This window comes from Schistocerca gregaria, chromosome 11, assembly GCF_023897955.1.
Source record: "Schistocerca gregaria isolate iqSchGreg1 chromosome 11, iqSchGreg1.2, whole genome shotgun sequence".
NCBI classification, from domain to species: Eukaryota; Metazoa; Arthropoda; class Insecta; order Orthoptera; family Acrididae; genus Schistocerca; species Schistocerca gregaria.
In genome coordinates, this window is record NC_064930.1 from 23,104,938 (window position 1) to 23,119,572 (window position 14,635).

Sequence of the window (14,635 nt, forward strand, 5' to 3'; positions counted from 1 at the left end):
ATATACTACGCTCAATAATATTTTCGTTCAGTTTCACAGATCGAATTAGGCTCTCGGTCGTGCGAACCTGTACCGAGATGTCGCACAGTCCAGTCACAATAGTGCGACCACCGCGAACGTTTCATGGCAACCTGCAATAGCCACTCGCAGACGTCACGTAGCCGCACCGGTGGTGGAGGGTATACGAAGCTTGCTGGGGGGACACGGACGATGTCGCAGAAACCGAATGATCTGTCTGACACGCAAAAGGGCACGATCACTGCTTTTGGGTCAGATGTGGAAGCATTTCCAAAGCCAAGTTTGTAAACTGTTCACGAACCACCACAGTTAAAGTACGTCCCATACGGCAAAACAGTTCTACCTCAACTGGTGCCAAAGCGACCGTGTGCCCTAGACGGTAGGGGCAAATGATGGCTGCAGAGGTGCGTACGGGCCAATAGACGTGCAACAGTCTGCTCAGACGAACGGAGCGATAGTATCCACTGTGAATCACATACACTATGTGATCAAAAGTATCAGACACCTGGCTGAATGGCTGAAAATGACTTACAAGTTTGGGGCACCCTCCGTCGGTAATGCCGGAATTCGATACGGTGTCGAGCCACCCTCAGTCTCGATGACAGTGTCCACTCACGCGGGCGTACGTTACGTCGGGCACCGGAATGGTTCTCGGGGAATGGCAGCCCGTTCTTCACGGAGTGCCGCACTCGGGTTTGGTATCGACGTCGGCCGGCGAGACCTGGCATGGAGTCGACATTCGAAAACCGCCCCGGAGGTGTTCTGTAGGATTTGGGTCGGGACTCTGTGTGGGCCGGTCTGTTACGGGGACGGTACTGTCGTGTAACCACTCCGTCACAGGCCGTGTATTACGAACAGGTGCTCGACCTTGTTGAAAGGTGTGTTGCCATACCCGAGTTGCTCTTCGACAGTGTGAAGCGAGAAGGTGCTCGGAACATCAGTGTAGGCCTGTGCTGCGATTGTGCCACTCAAAACGATGAGGGGCGCGAGCCCCCTCCACGAAAAACACAACCGCACCGTAACACTGCCGCCTCCGAATTTTACTGTTGGTACTACATATGCTGGCAGATAATGTTCACTGGGCATTCGCTTTACCCACACCCTGCCATCGGATCGCCACATCGTGTACCGTGATTCGTCTCTCCACACAATGTTTTCCACTGTTTGATCGTCCAATGTTTACGCAGTGGATCCTGATGCAACTTGGAATTCCTGTGGGACAGTTTGGACAGATGTCCCTATTACACATTACGTCCCTCTTCAACTGTCGGCTGTCTCCGTCATTCGACAGACAAGGTCAGCCTGTACACTTCTGTGCTGTACGCGTCCCTTCACGTTTCCAGTTCTCTATCACACTGGAAACATTGGGCCTAGGGATGATTAGGAGTGTGGAAATCTCACGTACAGACGTGTGACACAAGTGCCACCCAATCACCTGACCATGTTCGAAGTCCGTGTGTTACACGGAGCGACCCATTCTGCTCTCTCACAATGTCTAATGACTACTGAGGTTGCTGATGTGGAGTACCTGGCAGTAGGTGGCAGCACAATGCACCTAGTATGAAACAGGTACGTTTTGGGGATGTCCAGATACTTTTGATCACACAGTGCATCAGTAACTGACAGAAAGGCCTCATAACAGAGACTTGCCACACTACCCTCATGTTACCACTGTATTGTCGACTATCTGCTCCCGTTCCTTTCTATCGGGTGTTTGCAATTAACGTGCAGCTACTGACAGAGGTCCAGAGTGGGTTGTAATTATCGTATCGCACGAAACTGGGTAGAAAATGAGCAACCAATTTTTTACGGACAAATATTAGTTCCAATTTTGGCCATCTAGTACACTGTTTGTATGACAGTACGACATTCACACTGCCACAGCACGAGTGAACGGTACTGCTGTCCAGAAGAGGGAGCGTGCACAGCAGTAGTTACAGTGCCGCACTGAAAGAGACTGCCAACCGAAAGGTCTGAGGAGAAGCCCGATGTCGTTAAATAGTCTAAAGAAGTTAAAAAACAGGAGTGAGCTGCATGTGGTACCTGGTGGAAGTCATTCACGAGGTTGCTGTTGCTGTAACTGATCTCGCAGCACTGCTAGGGCTCGTGCAGTGTCACGAGAACGGTTCATCCTGGGTTCGACACTATCAGAAAGTTTTGTCGTCTATTTTACACTGGCACAAGATCCAGACACTGCAGTGACTGAAACCTCACGATCCACAGCAACGATCTCAATTTGCTTTCAGTTTTGGCACAGATCGAAGGCGATAACGGGTGGGCGAGCAATATTATACGGAGCGACAAGGACATTTTGCAGTACAGGGTGCAATAGATACACAGACGTGCCTAATTTGGGGTTACTGCTAACCCACAAATTGTACAGAAAGAGCCACGCACTTGCAATCTGTGATCATTCGGTGCGGATTCGACGAGCACCTCTATTCTCAGTACGCACTTCCAAAAGGACAAAATACCCAGGGGGGTCAGTCAGGTGTACCGTAACATCCGGACGTTAGCGAGACCTCGTCGTATGCCACGTGATTCCCACTTCGGAAGGGCGCAACTTTGTGGAAACCACCGTTTTAATGTGACGTGGGGCAACACCTTATATTGCTCGGCCCAGTGAAGGACGGATTAATGTGACCCAAAGGCCCGCATTATCACCCGATCTGAATTGACGTGATTTTGGCTCTGGGGATATCTAAAAGGACACATTTACCAGGGACTCTGAAGGTCAGTACACAGGAACACTTTGCTCAGATTCCACCCGAACTGCTACGAGCGACTGTCAATCGCGTAATTTTACAGATGCGGCATCTCGTCTGTGTCTCGGGTATTAATGATGAACGAGTTGTGGAAGTAGCAGTTATAATAAAATCAAAATTATGTACTTCCCACTTGCTCTGACTTTTTCCTCCACAGCCCACACTGGACCTCTGAGAGTCTGCATTTGAATTACAACCACCCAGTAGTTGCAGTCTTTTTTTCTCTACAACACATACTGTTTTTATTTGTTCCCTTATATAGTTACGTTCTTCACACAGTGCACAGTGCATTTCCTTAGGTATCTCGATTATTTTCCTTAATATTCTGTAGTATTCCTTGTAACGGTTCAAGTCGTTAACATCGGAATCGACACTGGCTGCCATGGTTTCCCATTCGTCGTACGAGAGTACTATATTCCTTGACTAAACCTCGGTTTCGTCGTACACTTCTGTTTCACCTGAATTATTCTTGGAGGAAGGAAGTTTTCATTTGAGGTAATGACTTTATTAATTAGTGTGTTACACAGTGATCAGCCAGAACATTACGACCGCCGACCTACTGTCGATACGAACCTGTCCGGACGATACCGGCGTCACCTGGCGAGGAATCACTGCTCGTCAGACACGGGCACAGTGTACATAGTTATCGGTGAGTGTGCTACCCGTGCGAAGAGTGGGCAAGGCGCGCGATCCATCTGGGTTCGGCCGAGGACAGATTGCGGTACCCGGAGGCTCGGCACAGAAAACTGTACGAGTCGCAGGCCGTTCGAGGAGTGCCGCGGTAAGGGTCTTCGACACGTGTCGAAACGAGGTCGAACTGTGTCCGGATGTCGTGGCATCTGGCAGCCGCCCCTCACTACAGATGTCGGATCCCATAGATCGAGCGGACTGTTAAAACGGGACGGGCAGTGTATCGTGGCAGAACTAACATGAGACTTTCTTTAATGCTGGCCAGAGTATGAGTGTGTCCGGATACAGAGTGCACCGAACACTCCTAACGACGGTCCTCCGCAGCTGACGATCCGTCCACGTACCGACGTTAACACCACCATGTCGACAACTTCAGAGGCACACGACCGTCAGCAACGGACACCGGTGCAGTGGCAGAGCATTACACGGTCCGACAAATCCCGATATCTTCTTCACCGAGCCAATGGGAAGGGTGCGAATCTGTCATCTTCAAGGGGGACAGCTCCTCTCCACCTGTACTGCCGGACGGAGGGAAGTCGGTGGTGGCTCCGTTACGCTCCACGGGTGCAGTGGTGCTCGTGAGAGACACCGTTACAGCCGAGGAGTATCGTGCACCGGTTTTCGACTGCGTACCATGACAGTCGCGTTTCCCAATGGCTGCAGCAATTTGTGACAAGATAATGTGCCGTGTCACTAGGCCTGGAGTGTGACGCAGTGGTTCGAGGAACTAAGTGGCCAGTTACAGTCAGTGTGTTGGCCCCCCGACTCGTCAGATCTGAACCCGAACGAACACATCTGGGATGTGTCGTAGCTTATCACGCTCCCCCCCCCCCCCTCCCTCCCACTGGATTTTGCAGTAATTAGATGACCTGTGTAGACAACACCCCCCACCGACCTACCGACGCCTCACTGCTTCTGTGACTTGATGTGTCACCACTGTTGGACGTACCGTCTATTGGATACGTGACCATCATGTGCTGACTGACCAGTGTTTTTTTCATTAATGTCACGAGCTAACAAGCTCTGTAAGCTCTCTCCAACTCATATCTTTGAGAATTTTCCTAAAATACTCAGTTTTTGGTAGATTAATTACTCACCTACACTCAAATTTTGTATGTTTCAACCTGCGCAGTATTTACACTTAGAACAAGAGTCATATGTTATGGCCTGAAAGGCTGTCGATAAATGGTTTTGTGGCATGATTTTGTTCCTTTAATTTGTCTATAAAGGTATCGTCAATGGCTATCTTCACTATTCTAGTTGGAAAGTTTATTGTAGGAGTTAGAATGAATGACAATGTTACTGTCAAACTTTTACTGGAAGAGTTTTGAAGAAGAGCTAGGTTAAAATCACCAGCAACCCCATTTTTTTAAAATTCTTAAATAGGACAGTACAGCTTCTAGATGATTTACGAATATGTTATTTCTGGCATATACAAGGTACAGTATTGTTTGTATGTCACACGACGCACAGACAATATTTCCGTTTCAATGTTTGACACAAATGACATACCCGGCCATATCTATCAAAACTTACAAACGGCAGTAAATACGCAACACAGGTGCTAGTCTATCCTGAAAGTGCAAAAAATGTCAGGCTTTGTAAATAATGTATTGGGAGTGTGAGGTGGAGAGGCAATAATTTAAAATATTTTGGATTGAACAAGAGGAGAAATTATAACAGTTCCTTGCACAAATAATAATCTAGGAGTCATTCAGTTTTTTTATAAAAAAGAATTTCTTTAATATATTTTCTTTGAAAAGGTCATTATTTCTTCAGTCTCTCAAATTAGGACACGGTTGCTTCAGATATACAGATGACCGAGATGGATGTCATAAACACATTATAAGATTCCTATTCTATATCATGTTCTGGTTAAATACAACATATCATTACAAGAAAAATACAAAAGAGTGTTTCAAAATATATCATTTACACCATACAAAATAACTAGATCACAGTAACACAGTGAAAATTGTTTCCGCGGCAGGTTTCTACGTGTACGCATTATAAATAATTAGCAGGCACTTTACATTACAGAAGATAAAAATTAGGGCATATGCACAAGTTGTGTGGAGTATAAAATGTTTCAGGAAGATCAGTATCTGGCTTAGAAACACCTGCTTTTCTCACGATCCAACTCTAGTCTCTTCCAATACAGTACAGAAGCTATCACAAAAGAAAAAGAAAAAAACACCCCTCTGTGACATGTTTTAATTTCTTTGCAGCACCACAGCTCAGAGAGGATGTATGTATCACATATAATTTTGCTAATTATTACTTATTTTGAAAGAGAAAAGTACTGCCATTTAAGACAGAACTGTTTTGTACACTTAATTACAATTTAAGTTTGTTTTATTTCAAAGCTTACCAGCCTTGTCCAGTTTATCATAACCCTAATATTTCTTTAAAACTGTAACTCAGACATTATAAGTGAGGGTAAGGAACATCATTTGTAAGAACTTTTCGGTCTTTCATAAAAGCCTCAAGGAAACAGATGCATATATTTCCAGCTCAACTGGTAATTTCCATTCAATGGTGTGGGAACTGCTTTAGGTGAGAACATTTTAAAAGCAACACAATGCTGGCAGTGTCGATCCATATGGACAAAGAGCAAAATCACATGATCAGAAATAGTAGCATTTCTTCAGAATTTTCTTCACGTATCACCATCACCCGTATTCACATTCGGTCAGTTCACAGGAACATCGACATTCACCCCGTGGCGGGAAGGTTCTCGTACAGTATCTCTGTGTGCGCAAGTGTGTTTTGTCAGATAGTCCTCAGAACACACCGTTACATATTTTACATACTTACAAGGACTCCGGCATATGTTTACGTTTGTGATCCCTGAGATGACACGCCCAGCCAAAAGCTTTACCACAGACATTACACTTGTACGGCAGGCCTCCCGTATGGGTATACTTGTGCACTCTCAGGTTGTCTGAACGAGCAAAAGACTTGCCACAGAAATCACACACATAGTTGCGCTCCCCCGTATGTCTGACCAGGTGTCTCTTTAAGCCTGAAAGAGAACAAAATAATTGCTGACAAAAGTGGCAGGGCCATTTCTCTGTGTCTCCCGGTTTTTTATTAGATTTCTTATCACCAGGCTCTCCCAACAGAATATCAGGTATTCCATCACTTACGGTTCCCGGTGAAATTTCCGGTACACTATCCCGAGGCTCTCGCAGTGGCTTTTCGGGCATTTTATCTCGAGGTTTTCCCGACGTAGTTTTAGCGTCTGTATCGGGAGGCTCTCTCTGTGTAGTCTGGGATTTTCTACACCGAGGTTTTCCCGGATTTTTGTTTTTACTTCCAGGAGGTCTTCCTCGTTTCCTTTTGGGTATGCTGTCGATAAAATTTCCCGGTGCTATTTCAGGTTTGCTGTCGAGAGGCTCTCGTGGTGCCATTTCGGATTGTCTACGGTACAGCTCTCCCGGTGCCATTTCGTGTAGTATAGGGAAAGATTCTTCTGGTGTCATTTCGAATAACGTTTGGAAGGGATCTGCTGATGCCATTTCAAATATTGTATGGAAAGGCTCTACTGGTACCATTTCAGATAGCCTGTGGAGAGGATCTCCAGATGCAATTTTGGATGGCCTGTGGAGTGTCTCTTCCAGAGCCATTTCGGATGGCCTATGAAGGGTCTGTCCCAGTGCTGTTTTGGAAAGTCTGTGGAGAGGCTCTCCCGGTCCAATTTCTGGCAGTCTGTGGAAAAGCTCCCCTGGTGACAGTTTACAGAGAGCCTCTCCCGGTGGCGTTTCAGAGGATCTACCCAGGGTCTCTCCCGGTGCCATTTCGGGGGATCTGTGGAATGTCTCTCCCCTTATCATTTCGGAAGGTCTACGGAGGATCTCTCCCGGTGTCATTTCACACGGACTACGGACGGTCTGGTCCGGTCCCTTTTCAGACAGTCTACGGTGAGTTTCTCCTGGTGCCATTTCGGTCAGTCTACGGTGAGTCTCTGTTGCTGTCATGTCTGATAGTCTCTGGAGAGGCTTCCCTGGTGTCATTTCAGTTAGTGTACCGAAAGGCTCTCCTGATGATATTTTGGGTATTGGATCCAGAGGCAATCCCGGTCTAACTTCCTGACACTTCGATTCGAGGTCTGTGTAGACAATCTCTACTGGAGTAATTTCGTGTAGCCTAGACAGGGGCTCTGCTATTGACATTTTAGGTATTCTATCTAGCGGAGATTCTGGTGCACTTTCGTGCTTTCTATAGAGGATCTCTACTGGTGACATTTCACTAAGTCTGTGTACAGACTCTACCGTCGTCATTTCATGCAATCTGTACAGTGACTCTCCCTGTGTCGTATCGTGCACTTTATCGGGAGACTCTCGTGGTGACGCACCGAAGTTACTGTCGAGAGGCGTTCCCGGTGCCATTTCGTGCAATCTGTAGTGATGTTCTTGCGGTGCCATTTCGTATAGTCTGTACAGGTGTTCTCCCAGTGTCATTTCGTGCAGTCTATCTGGGAGCTCTCCCGGTCTCAGATCGAATAGTCGATCGAGAAATTCTTGGGATCTCATTTCGTACTGTCCGTCCGAGAGCGCTCCCGAACTCATTTCATCCGGAGGTGCTCCCCATGTCATTTCTAATAATCGATCTACACACTCTCCCGGTCTAATTTCTCGTAGTCCGTGGACAGTTTTACCTCGTGTCATTCCAGGTGTTTTGTCGAGAAGCTCTTCCGGTACCATTTTGGGTTTTTTACCGCGAGGTTTGCCCGGTATTTTGTTTTTACTTCCAGGAGGCCTTCCTCGTTTTCTTTTTGGTTTGCTACCGGTAAGACAATCTGGCGCCGTACCGGGTCGACTGCCGAAAGGTTCTCCTGGTATTATTCCCGATTTATTTTTGAAAGGCTCCGGTGTTGTTTCGTATTTACTGAGAGCTATTCTCGGTGCCAATTCAGACAATCTACCTACAGGTTCTTCCGGTGCCATTTCCAGTATTCTACCGATAGCCTCTCCACGTGCACTTTCCGGCATTCTACCGAGAGTCTCTCCATGTGCGTTTTGTAATATTCTGTCGAGATTCTGTCCGTGTGCAGTTTCTGGTACACTATCGCGAGTATCTCCACATGCAGTTTCTGGTTTTCTGTCGAGAATATCCCCACGTGCAGTTTCCGATATTATATCGAGAGGCTCTCTCAGTACCACTTCATTTATTCTATCGACCAACGCTCCTGATGGAAGTTTGGGTTTTTTATTGACAATCCGTCCTAATGGAGTTTGAAGTGTTCTACTGACAGTATCTCCCTTTGTAATTTCTAGTACTCCATCGGCAGCAAATTCGGATCGAATTTCCGACTTCCTATCAAGAGGTTCTGCTGGTTTCATTTCGGGTATTCTTTCAACATATTCCTCCGACGTTACCGGCAGTAAGTTATTGCGAGGCTCTGCCGAAGTTATTGTGGGTTTCCTAACACGAGGTCTTCCCGGTTTTCTTCTGGGCATTTCACCCAAATTTGTTTCAGATTTTCTCTCGAAAGGTTCTCCCGAGGGTATGTCAGATTTTCGGTTCACGCGCCTTCCGACCATAACTTCGGACTCCCTTACAATTATATCTGCGTTCGAACGGAGGGCATCTCCCGACTGTATTTTGGGAGGTCTTCCCAGTTTTCTTTTGGTGTCATTACGGGAAGTCTTCTGCAAAAGTTTTCTAGGTCTGCCCGGCTTTCTCTTAAAGTCGGTACCGGAAGGTTTTTGCCGCAATATTCCCAGAGGTCTTTCCCGCTTTCTTTCGTATTTACTACTGTGGTGATCTGCCAGATTATTGTCGATACGTACCTGAGGAATGTCACCGAATTTTGTCACCGGTACGGGCAGTCCCGTGCGGGCCGCGACGCCGGCCCCGACGTGACTCTCTGCCTCGTGAACTGCCAGTCGGCGTTTAGTTTCGAACATCTGCTCGCAAGCGGTACAGAACCACACCTTCTCGAGAGTTCCCGCACGCTTTTCCACTCGCACGAATGCGTAACACTGCGCAGTAGTACTCATCTGGTGATCTGCTACTTCTTCGTCACTAGCAAAAACCTCTCCACACATGACACAGATGTGCAGAGGAGGTGCTACATCTTCGACATGAACAAACACGTGCCGGATCAGCTCGTACCTCGACGAAAATAGCTTCAGACACGAGCTGCAAGTGAGCTGGTACAGTGGCTTCCCCACAGCCAGTTTCCGCCACCTCCCGCAAGAAGTGCCGTCCGACTGCCGCCGCCCGCAAGGTGCCGACTGCTGCGACCGTCTACTGACGGCGTTCCCCGTCACCTGTCTTCTGCGGGCACTCGTGTCCTCCGAGAGATCGGACGGTTCGGTGGCGCAGTCCTCAGACAATCTGTAGAATAAATAAAATACGTACAAAGAACCGTAGAAAAACTTAAAACACCAAAATAAATTCCCGACAGCCACTCGAGATTTCCCCGACGGAGCAAATATTTCTGAGGCACTGCGACGTCTCTCCTGTGGCGTCGCAGAAACTATGCAGTGTTTCGACAGGGTATCCGCTCGTCACATTTGGTGCCGTCACCGACTGTCGGCGACGGTACGATTAGTGTTCTGCGAGGACTGCCCGTGCCCCCACCCGTCTCCTGTCCACCCTCTGTCATCAAACTGAGATGAAAAGCTAGAGTTCTATCAGATTATTACACAGTTTTGGATACACTGTCCAAAACTGTCAGAGAGCGTCACAAAAATCAATTTGAGCCAGCAAGCTCCTGCCTATCCGGGTTAATGCAGACCACAAGACTGCATGAACAGATTATTCAAAGTACACACCTAATTATCAGAAACTGCTTTCTTTGTGTGTTTGAAAACTGTGCTACTTTTAAAATCTGTATTACGTTTCCACTACTCACTGGAAACTGACAACCTATTTTGTAATATAACATTTAAATCACATTGTAATTCGTATCACTTGCATCCAGTTCACTTTTGAGAAATAATAGTCCCATTTTATCAATTTCTGTTTCACACGGACTTTTTTTCCTGACAGTAGTTCTCATTTTTCAGAGAACCGAAACACCTGTACAAACAAATGAATTTTGTTACGCTTATTCGAACAATAGCTAAATACAATTCAGTGTAGCGATTTACGTGATAATGGGTTCCCCAATTGTCTTATCTTTGCTTTCTATCTCTCTCACACTCTACTCGGTGCACTCGGATCATTGTATCGTGCAACCTACCTACTCAGATCCTGGGATTCCAGTCAGTAGGCATCTCGTTTAACCACTTGCAGTATCTGGTCATCTACATTTCCACAATCACAAATTGTAATTCCAAATGAAAATGTCTGTTTGAATTATGTGGGAATACTTCAAGTTTCAATTTTTATTTATTTATTTACCTTTTTTTTTTCCTTTCAAAAACTGCCAAACTGGTTCACAGTGTGGGTTCCTGTAGTCATGTCCTAGTTCATGAACCACGGGCAATTTATGAGTGGCCAAGTAAGTGGTCCCGACAGTCGGGATACCAGTTACTTTGGAATAAGGCTGGGCATCTTGGACATATTCTGAGCCGTTGTCACCTTTGTGCTCATATGGCAAAGACTACCAAATCCTCCGGTTAGTACCTCAACGATTAGGGGTAATACCCAATGGGACTCCGGGCAAGTAAGGCTAGCAACCTGCTTTCCTGGTACTTCAAATATGATGCTGGCAACAATCAGAGCAAAATGCCTCGGACCTTTGGAGGTGACGGAGTCCCACCTCTAACTGACAAACCAGGGACTCCTATGATATGACTTGGCAAACAAATGGTAATGAGATGGGGAGTTATTAATATCAATGGGGGCTGCATGTAAGATGGTGCTGGACGTTTTAGCTGTTAGTGTCATTCGGATAAGGGGTGAGAAAGAAGAGGAAGTGGGAGAATACAAGGTCTACCTGTCAGGAGTCAAAGCAGGAATAGCACAGTGGGGTGTAGGGCTTTACATCAGGAAAGAAATGGAACCCAGCATAGTTGCAATAAGGTATGTAACTGAACGACTGATGTGGATAGATTTGACAGTGTCTAGCAAGAAAATTAGGATTGTGTCAGTATATTCGCATTGTGAAGGGACAGTGGTTGTTAGAGTAAAGGACAAGGACAGTGTTCTGCTCATGGGTGATTTTAACACCAGGATTGGAAATCGAACAGAAGGGTATGAAAACGTTATGGGTAAATTTGGAGAGGATATGGAGGCCAACAGGAACGGGAAACAACTCTTGGATTTCTGTGCCAGTATGGGCTTAGTAATCACAAACTCCTTTTTTTAAACATAAGAACATTCACTGGTATACTTGGGAAGGCAGGTGAACCAGATCTGTCATTGACTATATAATAACAGATCAGGAATTCAGAAGACTATGAGGGAATTCTTTGATGACACTGATCATTATTTAATCTCCAGTGAAATTGGGATTGTGAGGCAGAAAGTGCAGGAGGTCAGGTCCATATGTAGGAGGATACAAGTGGAGAAACTTCAGGATAAGGAAATCAGGCACAAGTACATAACGGCGATCTCAGAAAGGTACCAGTTAGTTGAATGTAGTCAATTACAATCATTGGAAAAGGAATGGACAAGTTACAGGGACACAGTACTAGAAGTGGCTAAAGAATGTCTTGGAACAGTAGTGTGTAATGGTAGGATGAAGCAAACAGCTTGGTGGAATGACACAGTCAAGGCAGCCTGTAAAAGGAAAAAGAAGGCGTATCAAAAATGGCTACATACTATAACTCAGGTAGACAGAGAAAGTTATATTGAAGAAAGAAACAAAGCCAAACAGATAATTGCAGCATCCAAGAAGAAATCTTGGTAAGACTTTGAAAACAGGTTGGAGACTATGGGTCATGCTGCTGGAAAACCATTCTGGAGTGTAATTAGCAGTCTTCGAAAGGGAGGTCAGAAGGAAATGACAAGTATTTTGGACAGGTCAGCAAAACTGCTGGTGAACCCTGTGGATACCTTGGGCAGATGGAGGGAATATTTTAAAGAGTTGCTCAATGTAGGTGAAAATACGATCAGTAATGTTTCAGATTTCGAGGTAGAATGGGATAGGAATGATGATGGGAATAGGATCACATTTGAGGAAGTGGAGAAAATGGTCAATAGATTGCAGTGCAATAAAGCAGCTGGGGTGGATGAAATTAAGTCGAAACTCATCAAATACATTGGAATTTCAGGTCTTAAATGCTACACAGGATAATTGAAATGGCCTGGGAGTCGTGACAGGTTCTATCAGACTGGACAGAAGCAGTAATCACACCAATCTTTAAACATGGAAACAGAAAAGATTGTAACAACTACAGAGGTATCTCTTTAATCAGCCTTGTGGGTAAAATCTTCTCAGGTATTGTTGAAAGGAAAGTGCGAGTATTAGTTGAGGACCAATTGGATGAAAATCAGTGGGGGTTTAGGCCTCTTAGAGGTTGTCAGGACCAGATCTTTAGCTTACGGCAAATAATGGAGAAGTGTTATGAGTGGAACAGGGAATTGTATCTATGCTTTATAGATCTAGAAAAGGCATATGACCGGGTTCCTAGGAGGAAGTTATTGTCTGTTCTACGAGATTATGGAATAGGAGGCAAACAATTAAAGGTCTTTACATGGATAGTCAGGCAGCAGTTAGAGTTGACGGTAAACTGAGTTCATGGTTCATAGTAGTTTCAGGGGTAATACAAGGCTGCAACCTGTCTCCACTGTTGTTCATATTATTTATGGATCACATGTTGAAACAATAGACTGGCCGGGTGAGATTAAGATATGTGAACACAAAATAAGCAGTCTTGCATATGCGGATGACTTAGTTGTGATGGCAGACTCTATTGAAAGTTTGCAAAGTAATATTTCAGAGCTAGATCAGAAATGTAAAGACTATGGTATGAAGATTAGCATCTCCAAAACGAAAGTAATGTCAGTGGGAAAGAAATATAAACGGATTGAGTGCCAAATAGGAGGAACAAAGTTAGAACAGGTGGACGGTTTCAAGTACTTAGGATACATATTCTCACAGGATGGCAACATAGTGAAAGAACTGGAAGCGAGGTGTAGCAAAGCTAATGCAGTGAGTGCTCAGCTACAGTCTACTCTCTTCTGCAAGAAGGAAGTCAGTACCAAGACTAAGTTATCTGTGCACCGTTCAATCTTTCGACCAACTTTGTTTTATGGGAGGGAAAGATGCGTGGATTCAGGTTACCTTATCAACAAGGTTGAGGTTACGGATATGAAAGTAGCTAGGATGATTGCAGGTACTAGTAGATGGGAACAATGGCAGGAGGGTGTCCACAATGAGGAAGTCAAAGAAAAACTGGGAATGAACTCTATAGATGTAGCAGTCAGGGCGAACAGGCTTAGATGGTGGGGTCATGTTATACGCATGGGAGAACCAAGGTTACCCAAGAGACTCATGGGTTCAGCAGTAGAGGGTAGGAGGAGTTGGGGCAGACCAAGGAGAAGGTACCTGGATTCAGTTAAGAATGATTTTTAAGTAATAGGTTTAACATCAGAAGAGGCACCAATGTTAGCAGTGAATAGGGGATCGTGGAGGAATTTTATAAGGGGGCTATGCTCCAGACTGAACGCTGAAAGGCATAATCAGTCTTAAATGATGATGATGATGATGATGATGATGATGAACTGCAAAATAATTGCACTGATTATCTGCACCCAGGCAGAGTTTGCTTTACCTGTAAGCACTGCATTATACAAGCATTATTCTTTGGAATGTTTACCAGAATGTAAACAGCAACACCACAGTCAACTGCTATTTGAGATTACAGGGCACACATTGTCAGGACAGCCTAGTTGCAAATGGCATTCAATAAGTTGGTACACTCAGCACACCGTGTAGAACATACGCTACTACTCGAAGAATTGGACTTTTATGGTGTTAGAGGTAATAGCCTTAAACTATTAAGATCATTTTTACAGAACCGTAAGCAAGCTGTCTGTGTTGGCAAAGAATTGTCCAGTGTAGGACAAGTTAAGGTAGGTGTCCCACAGGGATCTGTACTGGGTCCTTTCCTGTTCCTGATAATGATTAACAACCTTCCGGCATGTATTAAAACAAAAACTGTACTATATGCAGATGATACAACTTTTCTGAACAGCAGTAATGACCTCAATAGCCATAAACTTGTGTTACAGAGACAATTGCTCAAGCATGATACTGG

At 45.3% G+C, this 14,635-nt stretch overlaps 1 protein-coding gene across 16 annotated transcripts in view; it reads right to left on the reverse strand.

Moving 5' to 3' along the window:
- Window positions 1-5,649: 5,649 nt before the first annotated feature.
- The window catches only part of LOC126295436 (uncharacterized), a 220,171-nt gene continuing 211,185 nt past the window's right edge, over window positions 5,650-14,635 (reverse strand). For all 16 annotated transcript variants that reach the window (XM_049987925.1, XM_049987937.1, XM_049987929.1 and 13 more), the window contains one exon: window positions 5,650-9,818. In XM_049987925.1, coding sequence (XP_049843882.1) covers window positions 6,287-9,818 — 3,532 coding nt within the window. In that variant the 3' untranslated portion in view covers window positions 5,650-6,286. The remainder of the gene's footprint in view (window positions 9,819-14,635) is intronic.